The sequence below is a fragment of the Colossoma macropomum genome, unplaced genomic scaffold (assembly GCF_904425465.1).
Source record: "Colossoma macropomum unplaced genomic scaffold, Colossoma_macropomum, whole genome shotgun sequence".
Lineage (NCBI taxonomy): Eukaryota > Metazoa > Chordata > Actinopteri > Characiformes > Serrasalmidae > Colossoma > Colossoma macropomum.
Window position 1 is genome coordinate 4,823,571 of NW_023494788.1, and position 21,273 is coordinate 4,844,843.

Below are 21,273 nucleotides of genomic sequence, written 5' to 3' on the forward strand. Positions count from 1 at the left end.
ATTATTCTGTTGTCCCACACTCACATGAATGCAGTCAAGTTAAAGAGGAATTACCATAATTTTCCAAAAGTTCAATGTAATTCAGTCTTTAAGATGTAAACAAAGTCATTCAGAGTGGTTAGATGTGAAATGCACTGTTCTACAGAAACTTACTGATTCAGAATAGTTCACATCAGCAGATCATTCTTAGCACTGCAGTAACACTGACGTGGTGGTGGTGTGTTAGTGTGTGTTGTGCTGGTACGAGTGGATCAGACACAGCAGTGCTGCTGGAGTTTTTAAACACAGTCCACTCACTGTCCACTCTATTAGACACTCCTACCTTGTCAGTCCACCTTGTAGATGTAAAGTCAGAGATGATAGCTCATGTGCACTGAGGTGTTTAAATACTCCAGCAGCACTGCTGTGTCTGATCCACGCATACCAGCGCAACACACACTAACACACCACCACCATGTCAGTGTTACTGCAGTGTTGAAAATAATACCCAAATAATACCTGCTCTCTTGTGGTCCTGTGGGGGTCTTGACCACTGATGAATAGGATAAAGGTGGGATAACAAAGTATGCAGAGAAACAGATGGACTACAGTCTGTAATTGTAGAACTACAAAGTGCTCCTATATTAGTAAGTGGAGCTGATAAAATGGACAATGAGAGTAGAAACAAGGAGGTGGTCATAATGTTGTGGCTCATCAGTGTATAGGCTTTACCATTGCAATTAGAGTGAACACACTCAAAAAAGATTCAAGGGTTCTTTAGTAAACGGAACAGTTCTGTTTAGAACTATGAGTTATAAATAGAACCATTTCTTGCTTAAATTTAGAACCACAAGTTCCACATGCATGGTGAAATGTCCTTCAGATTGATGGAGAATATATATGGTTCTATATGGAACCTTTTTGAAAATGGTTCTATCTAGCACCAAAAAGTGTTCTGCTATTGTTACGATGTCAAGGTCAACAATAAAAGAGCTCTTTTTGGTACCACGTAGAACCATTTTCAAAAAGGTACTGTATAGAGCCATATACAACACTTTCTCCCTCAATCTGAAACACCATTTCGCCATGCAAGGAACCGCTTAAGAATAAATTTTCTTCAAGCGTTCTTTAGTAATATAAAAGGTTCTATAAAGAACCATGAATACTCAAAGAACCCTTTGCATGATTAAAAGGTTCTTTGCGGTGTAAAAGCGTTCTTTAGATTAATGGAGAATGTGCTGTAGATGGTTCTGTATACGCCTTTTTAAGAAGAGTTCTGTATAGCAACCAAAAGGGTTCTTCTATTGTTACAAGCTTGACATCATAGCAACAGAAGAACCCTTTTCAGAAAGGTTCTCTATAGGACCATCTATAGCCCATTCTGAAGAACCCTTTCATGATGCAAAGAACCCTTTAATCATGCAAAGGGTTCTGAGTGTTCATGGTTCTTTGCAGAGCCATCTTTTTTAAGAGTAATGAAATGGTTCATAGAATTTATGGTTCTAAACAGAAACATTAAAGAACCATTTAGATGTGTAATAGGTTTTGGAAGTACTGATTGTCTTTATCACAGGGTGGCGGTAGAAATCAGCGACTCGAGCGTTGTTTTCATCCTGCCTTGCTCTCCAACTCAGAAGGTGGCAACAACGCGCCGCAGTCCGGTGGCGAACGTGTGGAGGGAGAAGGAGGAGGACGAGACGGTTCTGGAGCGAGTTGCAGCGGGGCAGCAGAGCAGAGCAGCAGAGCGAGGCAGCGAGCTTCACCCCAACCCGCCCGTCTCCGTTTGGGAAGGCAATTCGGGCTTTTATCGCCCTCGAAATGAAGAGCAAAAGCTCCCCTTATCGCAGAGGACACCTTTAAGTTCGCGGCGGACCAAACACGGCTCACATTAATGGCTTAGTACGCGAGTTTGGAGCAGTTTGAGAAATGAGGGAGACGACGACGGCGGTTTTCGCTCCCTCGTTGTCCAACGGCGAGAGGACAAGATGGCAGCTCAGCAAGTGTTTTGAGCATGGTGTGGGTGCATATTAAATCCCTGACATGTTCAGAGAAGCCTCGCATTTCGACGACGGTTGCTGGCTGTGAAGGTACGGCTGCAGTTGCTTCGGGAAACGAATCGCTTTGCAAAATACCGAGCTCGTTAGCTTAGCCAGGGAGCGAGCTAACGCGCTAACACCAGCCAGCGTTTATCAGTGCTGGAGACCAGCTAGCACTTCTGCTACTTAGGTTAACAGTTGGTGGTCGGTGCGGGAAAAAAGTTGCTTTTTCACTCTATTTCGCTTCTTAGGACAGCGTTAAGCGACTATAGACAGCCAAGCTAGCTGGAGCGAGTGAAATATGAAATGTTAGAGCGTTTATTTTGAAGCTAACATGTATAAGTCCGCGCTTGTTTTCCTAAGTTTCAGTTCAGTGTTGATCGTTGTCATCGTCCGTCACTCGACGCTTCGCTAGCTAACAGGCTAACTTATCAACCACAGCCGAGTAGCTGGGTGTAAAGTTTACTTCGCTGATAACAAGTGTGTGAGTTTCAAACGTGTACGTGTGTTTTTTTCCAAATAACTGTTGCAGTGTGTCTTTTTCCTCTGTGGTTTAGCCGTTTTGCAACTTCAGCTTTCTTTTCTAAACTCATTTGTTTAGTCAGACTGTTGCAAGTAAGTTAGCTAAGCTAACGTTGCACAATGACGGATTGCACTTTCCCAACAGGCAAACAGTCTGGAGCTTTTTATTTAAGGTTACTCCAAGACTAGATTTGCCAGGGCATTATGTGCAGCGGGAGTTCTTTGTGGTAAGAAATTAAGACTTGTGCAGTTTCCTCTGGGTTATATAAACATGGGCATGTTGGCCTTTCAGGAACAGACTGCTCGTTGTTGTTGTTGTTGTTGTTAATCTGTCTTGTAGATTTGCGAGCACTTCACTATGAATATGTGGAGATTAGAGCTGGGCAGTGTGACAATATTGATCGTTATCGTGATAAATTACATCACAATATCTCACGATATGCTTCTCTGTGGATATCAACAGTATTAAAAAATCACTTCTCAACTGCAGGAGATTAATTAGTCCTGTTTAAAATGACTTGGTTCAGACCATTGTGTGAAATGTTGAATGATTTTGATGGTATGTTTTAAAATGTGGCACTACTGTGTTCTCACTTATCAGATGTCAGAATAAATAAATGGTGTGATGCATCATGTATCATAAAAAACAAACAAAAAAAACAAAACAAACAAAACTTCCTGAAGTATTGAGATGTATTTTGCCATGTTGCCCAGCTCTAGTGGAGATCTTCCCTGTTGATTTAGGCAGCTAACTACCAATGCATCCAAGTGTTTTGCATGCAAATACTGCTCTTTATGTGTTTTAATCATTAAGCTCTTGTTAAATTTAGTTTAAAAGAGACATGGGATTGCAGTTAGGGGTGTATGATGATATCATATGATGGTGATGAATCATATCACTGTTGGCAGATAAGTTGTTAAAATAATTATATGGATTGGATGTTTAGATTTGACTGATGTTTCAAACCAATTTTTGATGTGTGTTGTAGTCCAGAAGAGCAAAACGGTTAAGCGACCCTGAGCTGCTTTGCTAACACAGCTGTGTTTTATTCATTTTGCCTCATGTGTAACCCTCAGAGTGCATGTATAGTGTTACATTTTTCTCTCAGGTGTGTCTTAGTCCCAATTTCTACATTTTATATAAGTGTACGTGTTTGCATTGGCTTAATGAAAAATCTCGGATATCGGCCTTGGCCCCCAATTCCCATATCGGTGCCTCCCTAGCTTGGAGGACGACTGAAAACAAAGGCGGGAGTGACCCTTTTATTTGCTAACACTTTCTGCCAAGAAGAAAAATCCTCTCTCATTAAGCTGTTTTTGTTTTGGGGCAAATGCAACTCCCTGTAATTTCCTGTTGTTTGTGTGAAACAGTTGCAGTGTCAACAGGTGTTTTTCTCCCTGCTGCCCCCCCTCCTCCCTGCCTAACCCTATTGGTTACTGACGTGGGGAACGGGTCAGTTGCCACCTGTCCCTGGCAGACGGCAGCAGTTGAAAATACAAGACAGAGAGAGGCGTAACTCAACACCTTGGCTGGAGTAACCTAATGGACGCAGCAGGGTCATGCTGCTTTGGGCTAAGAAAGCCCTGCTTACATATGGTTTAAGCTTAGCAGCGCTGAAGGGATCTCCAGTTACAAGCTTAAAAAGAGCCTTGTGTTAGGGCTGGACGCTATTGAAAAAAAGTTTTGTGAAAATTTCCATGGACATTCCAGATTAGTTAGCATTAATAAAGTTAACATGGTAGTGCTTATAATTTTAGACTGAGTCCTGGTACTGTATTCCAAAATTATACCTTACAAACACAGACAAGACATAGTGGCTTGTTTACACTGGACTGTAATTTCCAGACAGAATTTTCCCGAAAGGAAAATTACTGTTTAATGGATTTTAAACTGTTCTTTTAAAATAATCTGGAGCATCTGGTTAACTGTCAGGTCCCATACTTTGCTACATGAACACTGTGATGGGTATTATATCATTGACATGTTACTAAAACATTGCGAAAACTGAAAAAGCAGTTTCATAGAAAGGTGGGCAATATGTTGATATTTTATCATTAGATATTGTTCACTTATTACTTTTCTGTGCGTCATCAATGCTTTGAAAATACTATCCAATTGCACGTTAAAAAGACAGCATAATTAGTCCTGTTTAATTTGATTTAGTGCAGCATAGTATGTAAAAATGCTGAATAAAAATCATTGTGCCAAGTGTTTTTGGCTGTTTTTAAATATGGCATTAGTAGTGCATTGTGTCTCTGTGTAAAATATGTATTGTGTTTCATGAAAAGTTATACCGTAAAAGTTACTATAAGTATTGTGATGTGTTATTTTTGCCATATCGCCCACCCCTAGTATCACAGTATACCCGTGTTGACGATAAATGGCCCAGGCTTTTTTGGGACTTGGATATCTTGAGATTTAATGATTTGTGAAAACAACACTTTCATGTTGTTTTGAAAGACTGGTTGTTTGGTGCTTTTGATCATCAGATATCTTTGACGAGACTGAGTTATGAAAACTTTGGTTTATAGCTCATGTCATTGCCTAGAGGTTTTTCTGTCAATCAGTTTCGCATCTCTGCAGCCAGACTCGAACCAGAATTGTTATTGGTCCGCTCGTCGTCCACCTACTCGTCGTTTCATGCCTGCCTTAACCTTCTCATTAAAGTTCTCAGACATGCCTTAGAATTTCATAATCCTTTTCATGGTTTACATTCCTTGTTCTGTCTCTGTGGATTCTTATACATGTAATACAGGAGTGTGTGTGTCTTTTCTGCCACACCTGTTCTCCACTTTTCCTGTTCTCCTGTCCGAACTTGTGCCATATGTTGTGCCAGCATAAGTAGCTCCTGTGTAACTAGCATGACTAATCTCCACCAGCTTAATAGCAAGGCTCTGCCAGTTAATGGTACTAGATTCTGAGACTAGTTTGCAATGCACAGGTTTGAATATTTTTATGCATATTAGCCGAATTACTATTCCATTAGTATGTTGCACAGGATGTAATTAGCATTACAAAGAAAGTAGTTCTATTTTTGAGCTCTCTTGAGCGTGACGTTAAAATCAGTAGTTCTGCTTCTCCAGAAAAGGTCTGTACCTCACAAAGACAGAGAGGGAGTGGAGAAAAAGAATGAAAAGAAAAAAAAAGTGCATAAACCTTAAAAGTAATTATTGATTTTGTATTATGCAATTTGTATTCTGTATCGACAGCATCTTCATTCTGAATTTGTTCTAATTTGCTTTGACTGACAAATGACAAAAACACTCCAACAACATGCTTGTTGAGACCACTCCAGCTAAGTTTTTGTCAAATTCAAAGCATGATAAAATATTTTTTTCAGTGGGGCACTGCTGGTACATTGTGTCTGTTCAAGCATACCAAATCTCAAACATCAAGATATTGATTAGAGTTGTCAAATTATTACAGCAGTCAATTATGATTAATCTTAGTTAGTCATGATTAACCACGTTTGTCTTATTTGCTTAACTCTGACCAGTAAGAAATTTTTTTTCATTTAAAAAGCAGTGCGTTTGTTGTAGCTATATGAGAGGACAACATATTCCTGATCAAAACTATGGAACTATGGATTGTTTCTTAGTAGAAACTAAGAAAATGCGCTTAAAAAAAAATCGGGTTAATAATTTATGTTATTATCTTTGACACCACTAATCGTGTATTGAGAAAATGTCTTAACGTTTTATGATGTTGTGTTTTTTCTGTATCGCCTGCCGGAATGATATACAATTATAACAATATGAAGTACTCCCATGTTGGTGTCAGATTATGCCTGAGCTAATCATCTTTCCCCTGTGTTTTCCAGGTATGGCCTCACAGGTTTTGGTCTGCCCACCGCATGTGTATCAACCCCAGACAAGTGCCTTTAGCAGTGTGAGGAAAGCGGAGGCAAGCGGCTGTGTGTACCATGAGAAGACCCCTCGCACCTACGTGGTCGGTGTGAATCTTGGCATTGCGCACCCAACCAATATTGTCCCTTCGTTAAAGACAGAAGTGTGGGAGGGCGCTAGACCCCGTGGTGCGCCGGACCCGTTACAGACTGTGTGTTCTTCGTCGGCTCCTGTGAGGCGTCCCTCGCCCTACAGGTGCGTGGAGCCGGGAGGAGTTGTGGGGCGTAGTTTCGGCACGGTCACAGCAGGTGAGGAGGACAGAGGAGACGGTGGCCAGAGCAGCCAGAACAGAGCTTCTGGAGGAGCAGGTGGAGGTGAGGTAGAGGGGGAGGGAGAGGGGGACGAAGAGGAGGAGGAGGAGGAGGGGAGGAGAGGAAGGAGCGAAGGTTTGAATTCTGTAGACGGAACCCTACGATGTGGGTTTAAACGCAAAGGTGAAGAGCTGGACAGTAACAGTAAGAGCACCATGCAGATAGTAGAGGAACATTCCACGCTACCTGCCATGCTGCAAAGCAACGTGGGGAGTACAGCCACAGGTGTGGCGCCCTCCAAACAGAACGGCACAGGTGTGGGCGGGGCAGCTGCAGGAGGGGATGGGGACTACCAGCTGGTTCAGCATGAGGTCCTCTGTTCCATGAAGCACACCTACGAGGTGTTGGAGTTCCTGGGCCGAGGAACTTTCGGTCAGGTCGTCAAATGCTGGAAGAGAGGCACCAACGAGATCGTGGCGGTGAAGATCCTGAAGAACCACCCGTCGTACGCACGGCAGGGCCAGATCGAGGTGGGCATCCTGGTCCTCCTGAGTGGCGAGAACGCAGAGGAGCACAACCTGGTGCGTGCCTTTGAGTGCTTCCAGCACCGAAACCACACCTGCCTGGTTTTTGAGATGCTGGAGCAGAACCTGTACGACTTCCTGAAGCAGAACAAGTTCAGCCCGCTGCCGCTGAAGATCATCCGGCCAGTGCTACAGCAGGTGGCCACGGCGCTGAAGAAGCTGAAGAGCCTGGGCTTGATTCATGCTGACCTCAAGCCTGAAAACATCATGCTGGTGGACCCCGTCAGGCAGCCCTACCGCGTGAAGGTCATAGACTTTGGCTCAGCCAGCCATGTCTCCAAAGCAGTGTGTTCCACTTACCTGCAGTCGCGCTATTACAGGTGAGCATGAATTTGGTTTTCATTATATTTTAATTTTCTTTTTTGTATGTGAGCGTGAGATTGTGCTTCTTGTTTTTGTGTGGCTGTGGGATTTTTATGTATATAATAGAGTTTTGTGTGGGTAAATTGTCTGAGATGTAATACTGTCATGTAACAGTGGTTATTTTTGTTACTTTCACATTTCAACTTTACGGGAAAAGGCAAAAAGTATTTACTGTTCAGAACCACCAGTGAACATACACGTTTTCTGAGTTTCATATGTAATTTTGATTATATCAGTGTAGTGGTAAAAAAGAAAAAAAGGGTTTCCTTTGCCTCACAACACCCTGCATTCTCTACAGTGAATAGTTTAAAAAATTGTTGTATGCCAGAAGCTCTGAAAACTATTGTAAAACAATGTTTCAGGCATCAGGCAGTGTATTTGTAATCATTTCATGTAATAACTTTCTTTAAGGAAGCTTTTACAGGCATTAAGCTCTTCATACGTCTGGTTCTTTACCACCACTGCGAACAATTGTAAGTTGGTAAATCTCCCTATAACAGATCCTTACAGAGCATTTCACTTCAAACCACTCTGAATGTCTTTGTTTACAACTAAACTATTTAATTATGCAGAAATTTTGAAAAGTTACCCTTTAACTTTGATTGCACGTCAGTGTAACAGAATTTTATTCCAAGTCATTTTGGACCATCTCTGTAGGTCCATTCATCATGAAATGCTGTCAGTGTAAAGGGCAGCTGGCTTTTTCAGATCTTGTAAAGAAATGAAAAATAAAACCGCCCAAAATGGAGATACAGTGTTGTGTAGCCATATAGCCATATAGCCACACAGCCATTGCTTGAACGAATGTTAAAGCTTCAGAGCAGCAACTTGTCAATGTCTGAGCTGAGCTGTTGTAATTTGTGGGGCTTAATTTTTTAGGAAACTCAAGAGAGGAAGTTTTACTTCTGTAGTCTGCCAGAAGAATTATGTAATGTCGACTGTTTTCTGCAGGTTTAATTTTAAGCATTTTTTTCATTTCTTTTGTTGCCCGCTGTGAGGTTACACCCAAACGTCCTGTTATGTAACTTAACTTGGGCAGAAATATTTACAGAAGTGAGTAAAGCACTGATGCAATAATATTGAGTGAGTGAAAACATTTTGATCCTGAAATTAAGATGTTTAATAGTGTTTTCAGTAGCCGAGTAGATGATTCAATAAATGATTAGAGAGATGCTTAATTATGTGAGTTGTGCTGAAATCAGGCACACCAGCAACCTCTGCTGTGATTGTTCAAGTATTGTAGTTTGGATCAGATGTGCTTGAGTGTTTCAAGGTGGAAAAAATGAGCTGTTCTCACTTTGATGGCATGCAGAGTTATAGCTTTGAAGTATCTGTTAAGATGCATTAGCCTAGATAGAGAGCATTATGGAATAGCATAAACGTGAAATAAAAATATTGAATTGGTAGTTTAAAAAGTAAGATACTGGTTTAAAACTTTCAAGTGGTGGTAAAAGTAATGTCCTGGTTTAACTTCCAAATAAAATGTCGAAATGGCTTTAATTCTGGGTTAAAAGGATCCAAATTGGAATCAGTGGTACTCGTTTAAACTTGTTCAATTAAAATACCAACTGCAATAAAAATTCCTGGTTTAAAATGAATGTAAAGTATCAAAATGACAGTGAAAAGTAAAGTACTGGTTTAAAGTGATCTACCAAGTGTCTGATGCATCCTCAGAAGGAAACACTTAAAGTACATTCCTCCAGGGTCCTCCTTAAGTGCTTAAGCGTTTTCCCACCTTGGCAAATTTCTCTGAACGAGAAAATGTTGCATGCCTGAGAATCTGCCTAGCATGTTCACTGAGTTTTGTCCTTCAGGCTGTGCTTTGCGTAGGTGCATTTGCATCGGGACGTTTCTCACAGCAGTGTGGGACCCTCCCCAAAGCTTGTTTGGTGAGATGGTTGTCTGGACCACTTCAACTGTGTGGTGCCTCACTCCTTCTGTCTCAAGGCCGGCCTTAGTGACGAACACTGCGGTATATGTGACCATGAGCGCTCTCAGGGCCAGGCCCTGGGGAAGAACGCGGCACGTAAAAAGTCATATTTCACTGCCAGTGAAAGACGCTCTCAAATTAGGCTGTGCCTAGATTACTTTTTGAGCATGTTGCCTGGAGGTATTTTTAGATTTTTTCTTCATCGACTGTGTCATAGGTTTGTTTTAGCGTTATTATGTCAGCCGTGTTTTTAAAGAAATGTTTTCGAGGTTTTTCTCACAGGAGACCAGCTTAAAAGGCAAGAACTTTAACTGAGCCTTTTTTCTGTGCCTTTTTTTTATTTATTTATATTATTCATTCTACGATGGACTTTTTCTGACGATCATCATTTGTGCTTTTGGTGTGTTTTCACCAAATCTTAGTACTTTTACTCAGAAACGTGCCGAGTTCTCAGTGATCTGTGCAAACAAAAGTGCACCTTTGGTCCATCTCCTCTCTGAGGTTTTTGAATAGGCTCGATGTGGACATTACATAATGATACACCGAAGAGTACAGCGTGTCTTTGTATGCGTGTAGCCGTGACAGCTTGTGGTAAGGTTATCAGCTGAAACAGATAAAGAGGAACTTGGTCCTTGTATGTTGGCGGTTTAAATGGCCACAGTGATAGTTTTTGCACTTTGCACCATGTGTTTGTTGCTTGAATGTTGTCGGGGCAGCTCCGTGTTTGCTCTCCAGTTTCTTGCGGAGGGAGTGTGTGAACCCTGGTTGCACCCTCAACACACGAATGAGTCATGGTGACACACTTCCAAGACTTTGCAGCTATATTTTAATCAGCCTGATAGGCAGGGACGCTATATTGTGCTAGGAGGTTGTTATCTGTGATTAAACTTCAGCTGTCCTTGGCTGAAAAAAGCCGTTTCATAATTGTGGTGAATTTGGTGAAGTCTGAACTGCAGTTGTTTGGGCTGTTTGTGCTGTGTGGACTAAAGTTAGGAAGTGTTTCCAGTTTGCAGGTGTAACCAAAAAAAATGCTTTTGCATTTTTTCTATCAGGTGATTTCAATCTTCAAAATTGTAATGTTTCCTGACGGTAGACTGACAGTAGCTGTCGGTAGCTCAGTGTGTTCTTTTTGCAGGATATACAGGCTATAAGCAGCCACCCTAAGTATAATGACAACTAGATGTAATTTGTCCCATTTTAACAATCTCTAGTAGTCATTTTGTCCCATTTTAACAGATTCCAAAATATATTTTGTCATTGTTTTATGTACAAACCAGGGCACGGCACATAGCAAGATGCAGTATTAGCTGTGTGTGTTTCAACATTTCTGTGGTTCAGTGTTGCAGCTGACATTACAAAACCACACATGCCTTATTTGGATACTCAGCTAGATAAAACAAATACTGAAATGAGTTTGGATAACTGTATAATGTGTATTGCAGGCACATTGTATTATGTAGCCTTTATAAAATACTCAGAGAAACAAGATTATGCATAAATAAAATACGCAAATAAAAGTTAAATGGTTGTTTGTACATTGTTATAACAAATTAATACTCTTTGTCATAACCATGGCTTATGCATAAAGTATTATAAATGAACTTTTACATGCACATTTTGTCACATAGGTCCAGTTTAAGCTGTTCTCTTTGATGTCCTTTTCTAAATTAATTTCCCGTTCCTGCCTTCTGCTGAGAGTCACCCATTGGGTTTGTCACACGCATCTGGCTTGCCTATATTTAGGCAGAGTCTGCTCGCGTTCACAGTCACCATGTCATGACAGGCAGACTGTTCTGTGTTACGACGAGCACATAGCGATGCCTCCAGGAAGTGAACCTGGTTATTGCCTCAGAGGTAGAACATCAAACAGCTTGGCTTTTCCACTCCTGTTACTAGTTAAACCTCGGTGGAAATTGTGGGTTTTCAGTGATTAAGAAAAAGTCCACAATCACTGAATGTGGAAATTCCAGTTGGGCTTCACTGTCGGAGCGGGCAGTGTCTTTGTGGACGTTGCAGTATGTTTTTGTAGAGTTCTCTGAAAATGCAAAAATTTCACCTAAAAAAAAAAAAATCCCCAGATTCTTTTGATATGGTGTTTCTTCATCCAGTGCTTGAAGTAAAAATGTTTTTTGAGAGTTTTAAGAGCACTTCTCAACAACGTTTGCAGATTCCAGCTTGACCGCAGCACTTCCAAAACTTTTTTAAAGTTAAAACTCCATGAGTTACGAATTAAAACTCATTTGTTTTTATTGTTTTTTGCCATCTTTCTCGGAAACCACTGATCAAAACTGGGCATCTGGGTGCAGGCTATCAGAGTAAAGTGGTCGAGGAGGTGGAAGGGCCTCTACCGTGCACACAGCCAAGCTTAAATGATTGAAATTGCTTTAAATTGTAGAGGTTGATGTTTTTGGGGCTTATGCTAGAGGACTGACATGACAGGCATTGAAAAGGTTCTGTTTGAGAACTCTTATGAACTGCAAATAAAATGTTATTGCACTCATGATGATCTCTCCCTGAACCTCTCTCCTGTCTTTGTGCTTCTACCAGACTAACCTGTGTGGCTCATGCATCATTAACAGTATTTCTCAGGCAAAGGTGTGTAGATTTCCATGTAAAGTAAGATTACTACTGCAGTTCAGAGGCTCATTAGTTACCCAAGTTAATAATACCATTCTAATACAATAAAAACAAACATGAAAGCATGTGTACATTCTCTGTGCAGCTGAAATCCTCTAAAATCTCTAATTAAATATTTATGTAGGACCAAGAATTGAAAAATAGGACTTTCATCTTGTTTTACATGCACACTCCAGATCAGATGTCCCAGCTTGAGGACAGCCTCCTGGAGTTAGCCTAAACCTCATTGCGGAGTCTGAGGTCATGCCTCTGGCGAAGGAATACCCATCAGTCTAATGAGACTCTTCGGACGCATCGAATGAGCCACCAGGCCTTCATCTGTACTCAGGTGGCAGTGCAGAGAGTGAGCCGGCATATCTGTCTTTCTGTCCTTGAGAAAATGCTGACCTCAGATCAGTTTGCTTTGTTTAGCCTAGTGAACACAAGTATACAGGCAGTAATTAATGGACAGAAGATTAGTATTTATACTATATTCAAACATTTAGCTGATAAAAGCGGTGAATAGAAATGTAAAACTTTGACAGATATGCCTCATGCTCACAGTCAGTAGCCACATTTACATGCAGCCTAATAATCCGTTAATAATCCGACTAATAGCTCAATCGGAATAGAATACATCCAAGTATACACCTCAGTCGGAATAGTCTAGTCAGATTGAGGCCATTCAGAATACAATTTCTATCCGATTGAACGAGGTGGGTAATCCTGTAAATAATCCGTTAAATAGAAGAATAATACACACAGCAAAAGCAGAGAACTCATAAACCGGCTCTGGCAAAAGTTTATAACATTCAACATGAGAGAAGTAGAAACTGGTCTGCAGAGGAGACGAAGTTTATGCTCTGATCTTTAAAAGACGGCGGTGCGACGGACGTCCAGCTTATGTGTCTCAGAACACGACGTCTTCCTCTCGGCCTTCTTTAATAAGGACATGTGAGGTAAATTTTTCTGAGACTGACATATTTTTAAAAAGTAATTAAAAACGCAAGCGCGCCAACTGAAAACTCGTCTCACTCTGACTGGATCTCACGTGATGTTCGCTGTCATGGTAACGCTCACTCTAAGTGGTACTCCACGTATGCGCGTTATTTTCGATCGGGTTACTTGTGGTGCGCATGTAAACAAAAATTTTCCATCAGATTGTTGAGTAGAGTGAGCATAAACACCTCAGTCTGTATCTGTAATCGGAATGTATTCAATCGGATTGGCAAAAATCTTTGCATGTAAACACAGCCAGTGATCAAAACTAGACATTTAGCTGCATCCTATCAAAGTGAGCATGGAGGGGGTGAGGCTTATACTATGCATGCACCCAAACTCGTTACTAATATTTCTGAGGTCGCTTGTGAATTCCAGAGGTTCTTTGGAGCTCTGAAGACACAAATTACACACAGTTTTCAAAACAATGATAGATAAAATCGAATTGAGTCTTGATCAGTTAAAAATATGTATTGAACCTGCAAAGATGTACATCATTACAGCCCTATTATGACATGTATTTGTCCTCCATCTATAGTTCTAAACCTTATTTTATTGAGCACATTTCCCATCTGTAACTGGTAAAATGTGGAAATTCTTTTTTGTTGTTTTCCACATTTTTCCAGTTCAAATGCAGCCCATTATGGTGCGCAATTTTTCAAACGATGGACTTACAAGACCTTGAACTGAGCCGTGACTGAGTCTAGTTTTATCTTTCCTTCTACCTCAGCTGACCGCTCTGGAAGGTAGTGAAATACTCCAGCTTTTCAGTCGCAAGGCTAATTATATCAGCCTGTTCGAATAGCTGAAACGCTAAGAAAGCTAATATTCATTGGTCTCTTGCGTAACAAGCCACTCACATTTACCAGGCCAGCAAGTGTCCAGGCTCATGTCTGAATGGATCAAGTGTGCTGCTGCTGCCGTCCACATAACCAACCGTGTGTTCAGAGTCATGCATGCAAGCCTCAGAATTGGGCAGCCTGGGAAAATCCGGCCTTTGGCTTGTCCAAAATGGCAGACGTTGGGAGTGATACTATATCTTGTTGGTTCGAATTGCTAGTTGCAGGTTTTATTGGTTTCCTGCCGAGGCCTGTAGGGTGGATGCTGTAAAGTCTGGTTTGTTTTGTGTAACTGCAGAAGCTCTTTTGTGCTTCCATTTATTTCAAACATAGAACAGGGATCGGATTCGGGTTCTTTCCGAAATCCAGCATGTTTGACGTGACAAGTTTGAAAGCTAAAATAATAGTTTTAGTCACCAGTACCTAATGTTTTTCCCCCTTTAAGATAATGAGTCTCTCATTGCATTATGCAACAACTCTGTTTTTCTTTCTTTTTTTTTTCTTTCCCCTTGTGGGTCATAAAGCACTTTTTCATGTCACTGCAGCAGCTGTTGATGTCTGATATGGAAGGGTTCAAAGTCTTTACATTCCTCACTCCACTGCAAAACGTTTTTTGGAGATTGCCTGAACGTTTCTTGCAAAGCCTGTTTTTCCTTTTTCAAAACAACAAAGGTGCAGGCGAAGGCTTACTGCTGTTGGCATGCGTACTTGAAACATGACCTGTTGCCACAGTGTCAGTAATCTCTGAGATCTGCATGTTCGACAACCAACTGCAAACCTGACGTCAGTGACTTTGGACGTTGTCCTTGTTGGTAGCTTCCAGCAGATGCTCAAATGTAATAGTTGTGTGCAGTACATTCAGTTTACTTTACAAAGCACAGCATATCATGCATTATCTAGAACAGGGCTGTTGAGCTCTGTTTGTTCCCCTCTAAAGGTTGTTATATGGTTCACCACAGACGTGAGCATGAAGGGTCATGTGACCAAAGTGTGGGAATATGGAAGAAATGGAATGGGGGAAAAGTGAAAGTTGCATTTGCTGTAGTTGTCGCTTCTAATTAGGGGTGGCAGATGTTCTTGTATTAAAGTGAATATGTTCCATGATATGATATGAAAGATAGAAGCACCATTTTCACCACCTAAAAACTCTGCAAGTACAAGGGGAAAAAAGCGAGAGTTGGCATTTGCACAGTAAAGGTAAAAATGCTTTTGAGATGCAAAATCTCTCACACCGTATTTAGCCTTATAAGGGTACATAACTCATCATTATGGCTGGGTATCACTTAAAAATTTCTTTGCCAATACTGATATGGTACCTTGAATTCTATACCAATACCAAAACAATACTTTTTTTTTTATTGGCTACCTTTTTTCTGACTGTGATAAGTGATGTAAAAAATATATATAGTATTAATAAATCCATCTTTCCATCTTCTTGGTCCTGCATATGAATGAATATAAAGTTTATCACTAACTTGGTGATAACCTGACTGTGTAATCTGATGGAATCTGATAAACACTTAATTACTAAATATAGTAAATTATATGGTCATTTGTAACAATTGTGGATATAACAAGCAGCAAGCAGGTGATGTGCAATAGAAATCACATTTTTATTTCTTTAATAAAAATGGTATTAATTATAATATAGTCTTGATATTTCTTGTATGTGTAAAGCCTGCTGTCAACAACGTATATCATTTGAAAAAATGAATGTAGAATTTAAATGGTGCTTTATGTTAGCATTATTGCCCGGACAGCCTGACAGCCCCAACTTCTCATACAAAATATTGAGTGGCCTGTTGTGATCGGATATCTAGGACAACATTCTTTTGCAGAAAACACTCAGTTCATTCCTTTCCTTCTGTGGCATGTTGAGATGGCTTTGTTTCCAGCCTTCGTGTCAGAATTCATGACTCCTGGAGTGGAGTCCATGGCTGGCACTGTTTGGGTTTTTCCCTCAAGTCTTGACTTCTTTGCTTACCCAGAATTCAGCGATTATGGGCAGCGAGTCCTGCCGCACATGTGTAATTGGAAAACTAAGGCCTTCTGTATGTCATTAGGTCAAACCTGAGATGAACTGTTTTGTTCCTTATGTAGCTTAGCACCCGTGTATTCATTATAGAATGGCAAACCAATCTTTTTTTTTTAGTACATATCTTTATTGAAGTGAACAGGTATTTTACATACATATAAGTGAAAAACACCACCTTTTTTCCCCTCCCCTCCCTCACACCAAACCAAAACTGCCTTTGTATTACACAGAGAATACGTTAATTATACGAGTTAAAATAAATAAATAAATACATAAATAAATAATTTTAAAAAACAAACAAAAAAACAAACAGATGAAAAACTAGACATACATCAATAGAGTAAAATAAAAGGAGGAAAAAAAAACAATAAAATAATGAGGGATAACACTGTAAACATTCACTCCCACACTTCAGTCTGTGTTTGATAATATAGTATCATATAGTATCATATAATAATTTTTCCTGATGTACTTTTAAAATACTGGCAGTATTTTGTCTTACTTAGTCTAGAGCAAGAGTCTGTAGATTTTTGAAGTGTGATAACACAGGCTTCCAGGTTGTATAATATTTTTGGGTTGACCCTCTAAGTGAGTATTTAATCTTTTCTAATTCAAGAAATAGCAAGAAGTCTCTGAGCCAGTGTGAAACTTTAGGTGGGTATACTGACTTCCAATTCAATAAAATGGCAAACCAATCATTTTTTAAAAAAAATATTTAATTAATCTGTTTGTTTTAGTATGTTTTGAAGTCCCTTGGTCACTACCAGACCTAACTGGCTGGATTCCAGATCCTGATGGAGGACCTGGAGGGCATGATGTTATATGAAAGAGAGAGCGAGAGAGAGAGAACGACCAGTCGTCCTATTAGCCCTAATCTGTACTGAAGCCGCCTAGCAGAACAAACGAAAAGCTTGCTGTGTTAGTGGGCCACTCGGCCTTCGCTGAATTTAAGCGCTCCCAGAGTGAAGTGCAGACCTCATCACATTTGGACTGCTTGTAAAGCCAACTTGAAGCTTCTATGTTTCTCTTGATTAATCTAAAAGTTTGAATGATATCATCGTTTAGCTTTCCTTTTTTCTGTATCAGCTGTTTCAAACAAAGCTGATCAGACTGAGCTTGCCATAACCGCTGTGGTGTCTGAACTAGGGCGAGGTAGTGTTACAGGTGAAAGGGTTCTTCTTTCATGGTGTCTTCACATCTGTTTCCTGGGGTGGAGACCACAGCAGCTGCTAGGTTTAGTAGCCTTTTTTCCATTTTCTGCTGCATTTCCCCAATGTAGAAGTTGAACTTGACCTCGGCTTTTTTGATATTTTAGAAGGCCATTTTGGAGGTTTCACAACTGTCTTTAGCATGTTTGTTTTTTGATATTTAGTTTTTTTCAGAACTCACAAATTGTGCAAGAATTAGAATGTGCGGAAGTATAAATTAACTGCTTTTAGCCCCAAAATTAGTGTTATTTTCAGTTGATGGCTGATGGAGCTCAGATGACAGGTTACCAGACTGTCTACATTTCTCAAAATTTCCAGATGGAGAGCCTGAATGATGCCATGGTGAAAAGACTTTTGTCTGGCATTTGTTTACTGTTTTGATGGCTCTGTAATTCTGCATGCGAGAGCATTGTTTCTGCAGAGCTCAAAAAATGTTTGGTGAAAATATACACCCCCCGTGATTGCAGTCCCATAATGAAAGGACCATAATGTTTCGGCCTGACCTCTATAATGCCTAGCTTGCATATGAAATGTCTGGTCATTACTGTACAAACCCCGTGCTCGGTTCTGGAAAAAGTCCGGCCACCAGCTTTCCACAAAGTGCGGTGTTCTGGCCCATGTGTTTGCATTGTATACGCTGCTTCTGGAACAGCCGTGCGCTGGAGCAGCCAGGACAGAGCTACGAGTGGTATGCTGCCAGCCTTTGGACTCAAACTTGCTCAGGGCATCAAAGAAAAAAAAGAAATCAGAACTTTTTAATTTAGGTTTGTTTTTCTGTACCTTTTGTGTGGAGGTTGTATCTCGTGTGTTGCCAGCATGCTCTTTTCTAGCGTTTCTCCTATTTTTCTCTCCTATTCCACCTGGTTATTATTATTTAAGGCTATAAGTTAGGTGTGACCTGGTGTGACCTGTTGTAACCAGGTTATGCTACTGTCTAGCAACTTGATCTCAAAGCTGTAGCTGCGTTTTTGGAAACCGTCATTCATATTTTCCCATAGAGACTACAAAAAAAATATATACTTCAGGGGTATATATTGGCAGATATTAGGGCCTAACCAAAATATCATTTGGTAGACTCAGTTGGTTGATATTAAGGTTACACTGATATCAGTAAGAGTTGTCCTGATAAACATTTTAGTAGTTGATACCAATAGGCGTGAAATTTGACTGTTCTCCGTGCGTATTTGATACCACAGCAAAAGCAGAAATACACAATCCTTTATTTATAAACTGCATCATTAAAACCCACAAAGACTATTCAAATGCTTAAACCGGTAAAGTCTACCTTGTTTTTAGCATTTTAAATGTGGTATCGTATTAGTGACAAGTTCCGTGTTGGTCAGATCGAAGCAGGTATATAAGTAATCCCACAACAGGAACAAAGAAAGTGGCCTCTTTGGCCCAGGTCTAGAATTCAGAGCAGGTTTCTGCAGCTTTGTGTGCAATGAAACTGCTTGGGCAGTTACAGGTGTCGGTCGACCCTACCAGTGAAACCATGATCTTACAGCGTGCCCTAAAGAGTCGAGTTTCCTGTTACCATACATGAAAAATGAGCTACCTTTCAGTTATTTAAAGCCCCTGATCTGTTGGACTCTGCTTTGTTTGGTTTTAATTTCACACCATACCTCTGTGAAAGCATCATGTCTGCCTGTTTGAGTTTATCGTAATGTGGTTAATTAATAGGCTTATAAAAGTGCCATGATGCAGCACAATACAATGTTCGGAAGGTGTTTATTTAAATTGCACTGATTTTGGATAGTTACAGCCAATCATACTACTATTCAGTGAAGTATTATTCATTTGACCAAAATACATTTCTCATGCTGTGAAATGGGGAAAATCAGAATAAATAAATAAATGTACTATATGGTTTTTATTGTCTGTATTCCACTAATGTTTCTAGTGTTTCTAGTTCCTCTGGTCCAATTTTGAACAGTAATTCTGACTCGTACAAGAGAAATCAAGAGATTTTGTGATGCATTGAATTGAATTTCCTAAAGGATCAGAATCATAATTGAATTGTCATGAGGTCAGAGATTTACACCCTTATTAATTAGACTTTAAGTTCTCTGTTGATGATGTTGTTGCTCTGTTTTTCAGAATCCATTCCAGACTAATTGGTTGATATGATTGTTTTCTTTTTTCACCCTGTTTTCTGCAGTCGGAGCGCTGAGCCAGGTCCTCATTAGTTTAGTTTATTGGAGAGAAGGCCGCTGAGTTTTTTCCACTGTGCAGCCACTGGGCTGTGGAGCCGATGGAAAAGTTTTTGCTGGGTTGAGGAGGGGAAGTCCGAATAACTGCTCTCTGCTGTAAGAGATTAGATAAGCTGTGTTTGGGTGGGATTTGTTTACAGAGAGCGCTGTGACTGGATAGTGGTGCACAGGCAGGGCCTGGAGGGAAAACTCAATGACCCGTGTCGGTTTGGCCTCTCTCTCCTGCTCTCTCCTACTCTCTCTCTCTCTCATCTCTGTTGCTGCGTTAATGAAAGGTCCTAACACTCTGTGCCCCCTCCACACCCAGACACACGTACATACACCTCCTGGCAGGCACGTGTAGATCATTAGTTGTAACTGCATGCTCATACTTGGAGCTCTGTGTGTGTTTGGGCCTCTGCCAGAAAGCAGCATTCTGTTCTCTAGTACTGAATGTCCTCTCCTGCTCCGTGCACAGCAGGAGAAGTGGAAATCCTGGAGTTTGGCGCTGGTGATCTGCCCGCGGATGGGGAGGATCACTCTCATAAGGGTGGTGGAGTTTAGTTCTGTCCTTTTCTTTCCTTCTAGCTTTAACTTTAAGCTGTAGGCTTATTATTCAGATATCAAGTTTAAGACCAGGGATGCACCCATATTGCGTTGCATCCGATATCCAGTGTTTTTGTGGACGTGCCTGCAGATGCCAATACATAGGAGTAGACCTATATAAACAATTTGCACTGACCACTCGGACTACAAAGCTAATTAATTTTTTTTTTTGGGGGGGGCAAAATTATTGGTGAATGAACTGGCAAAAAGCAGCTTATTGCACATTGTATTTATAATCAACAAGCATCCTTCAGTGTTGAGTGCGCTCACTTGTACAGTTTGTGTTTATCCTGGGCCTTCTTTCCCTTACCTTAACTTCCCTACCTTAAACTAGAATTTAGATATTGATCTCGAGACTAGAGATGCACCAATATGGGACTTAGAGGTCTGTGTTTATACCAACATCAAATGTTTTTCACAGACGTATCTGCCAATGACAGTGCTATTGCACAAAGATGGACAAATATAAAACTGCACTGACCATGCAGGCCACTAAGCTAATGAATTATGCTGCCCAAATCAAGAATTTGTGGCCAGAATTATAGAAGTATGTTTATCGTACATTGCATTTACAATAAACAAGCGTTCTTCAGCACCAAAAAGCAATTAATTCTTGCTTTGAAAAAGGAGATATTTAGTAAAAAATTACACTAGTAAGAACATTGCAATGGGTTCAGCTGTCGTGGTGGTGCGGGAAGATAAAATCTCAGAGAAATATAGCATTTAAGTCTATAGGCTTACAGCATAGTGCAGTAAAATGAATAAAATGGAGATGTTTCAGTGCAGTAGACCAGCATCACTTAAACAGTCTGCTCTTCCAGAGTCCCGTAAATACGTTCAAACTTCAGGTTGAAATATCTACACATTTTTAAGCAGTTATCTGCTGATACTGATATGACTCTGATATCATTGCATGTCCCTACTTAAGAGTTGTTTAAGCAATAGAACGCGAGAGGGAGTGTGTTATCGCGATAATGTCACGGCTCTGATGATCTGCGAGTGTTCTATTGCTTTTTTACAACAGTTAAATAAATAAAATAAGACATTAATAAACTGGGCCGTGAACGCGGCATTTAATATGTTTTAATGTTTGCAATTCCTTCCACCAAATTATAGTTCCTTAACAAGTAACTGGTTGCGACGTCAGAGTAACGAGCTCTGCTCACTCGCTGCACAGCCGGCAGTTCGTTCTCCAGCTCCTCACACA

At 40.5% G+C, this 21,273-nt stretch overlaps 1 protein-coding gene across 1 annotated transcript in view; it reads left to right on the top strand.

The window, feature by feature from the left end:
• Nucleotides 1-1,659: 1,659 nt before the first annotated feature.
• Nucleotides 1,660-21,273, top strand: part of hipk3a (homeodomain interacting protein kinase 3a) — a 49,242-nt gene continuing 29,628 nt past the window's right edge. Inside the window, 2 exon segments of the mRNA XM_036568116.1 lie at nt 1,660-2,066; nt 6,359-7,598. Of these exon segments, the coding sequence (XP_036424009.1) occupies nt 1,991-2,066; nt 6,359-7,598 (1,316 nt within the window). The 5' untranslated portion in view covers nt 1,660-1,990.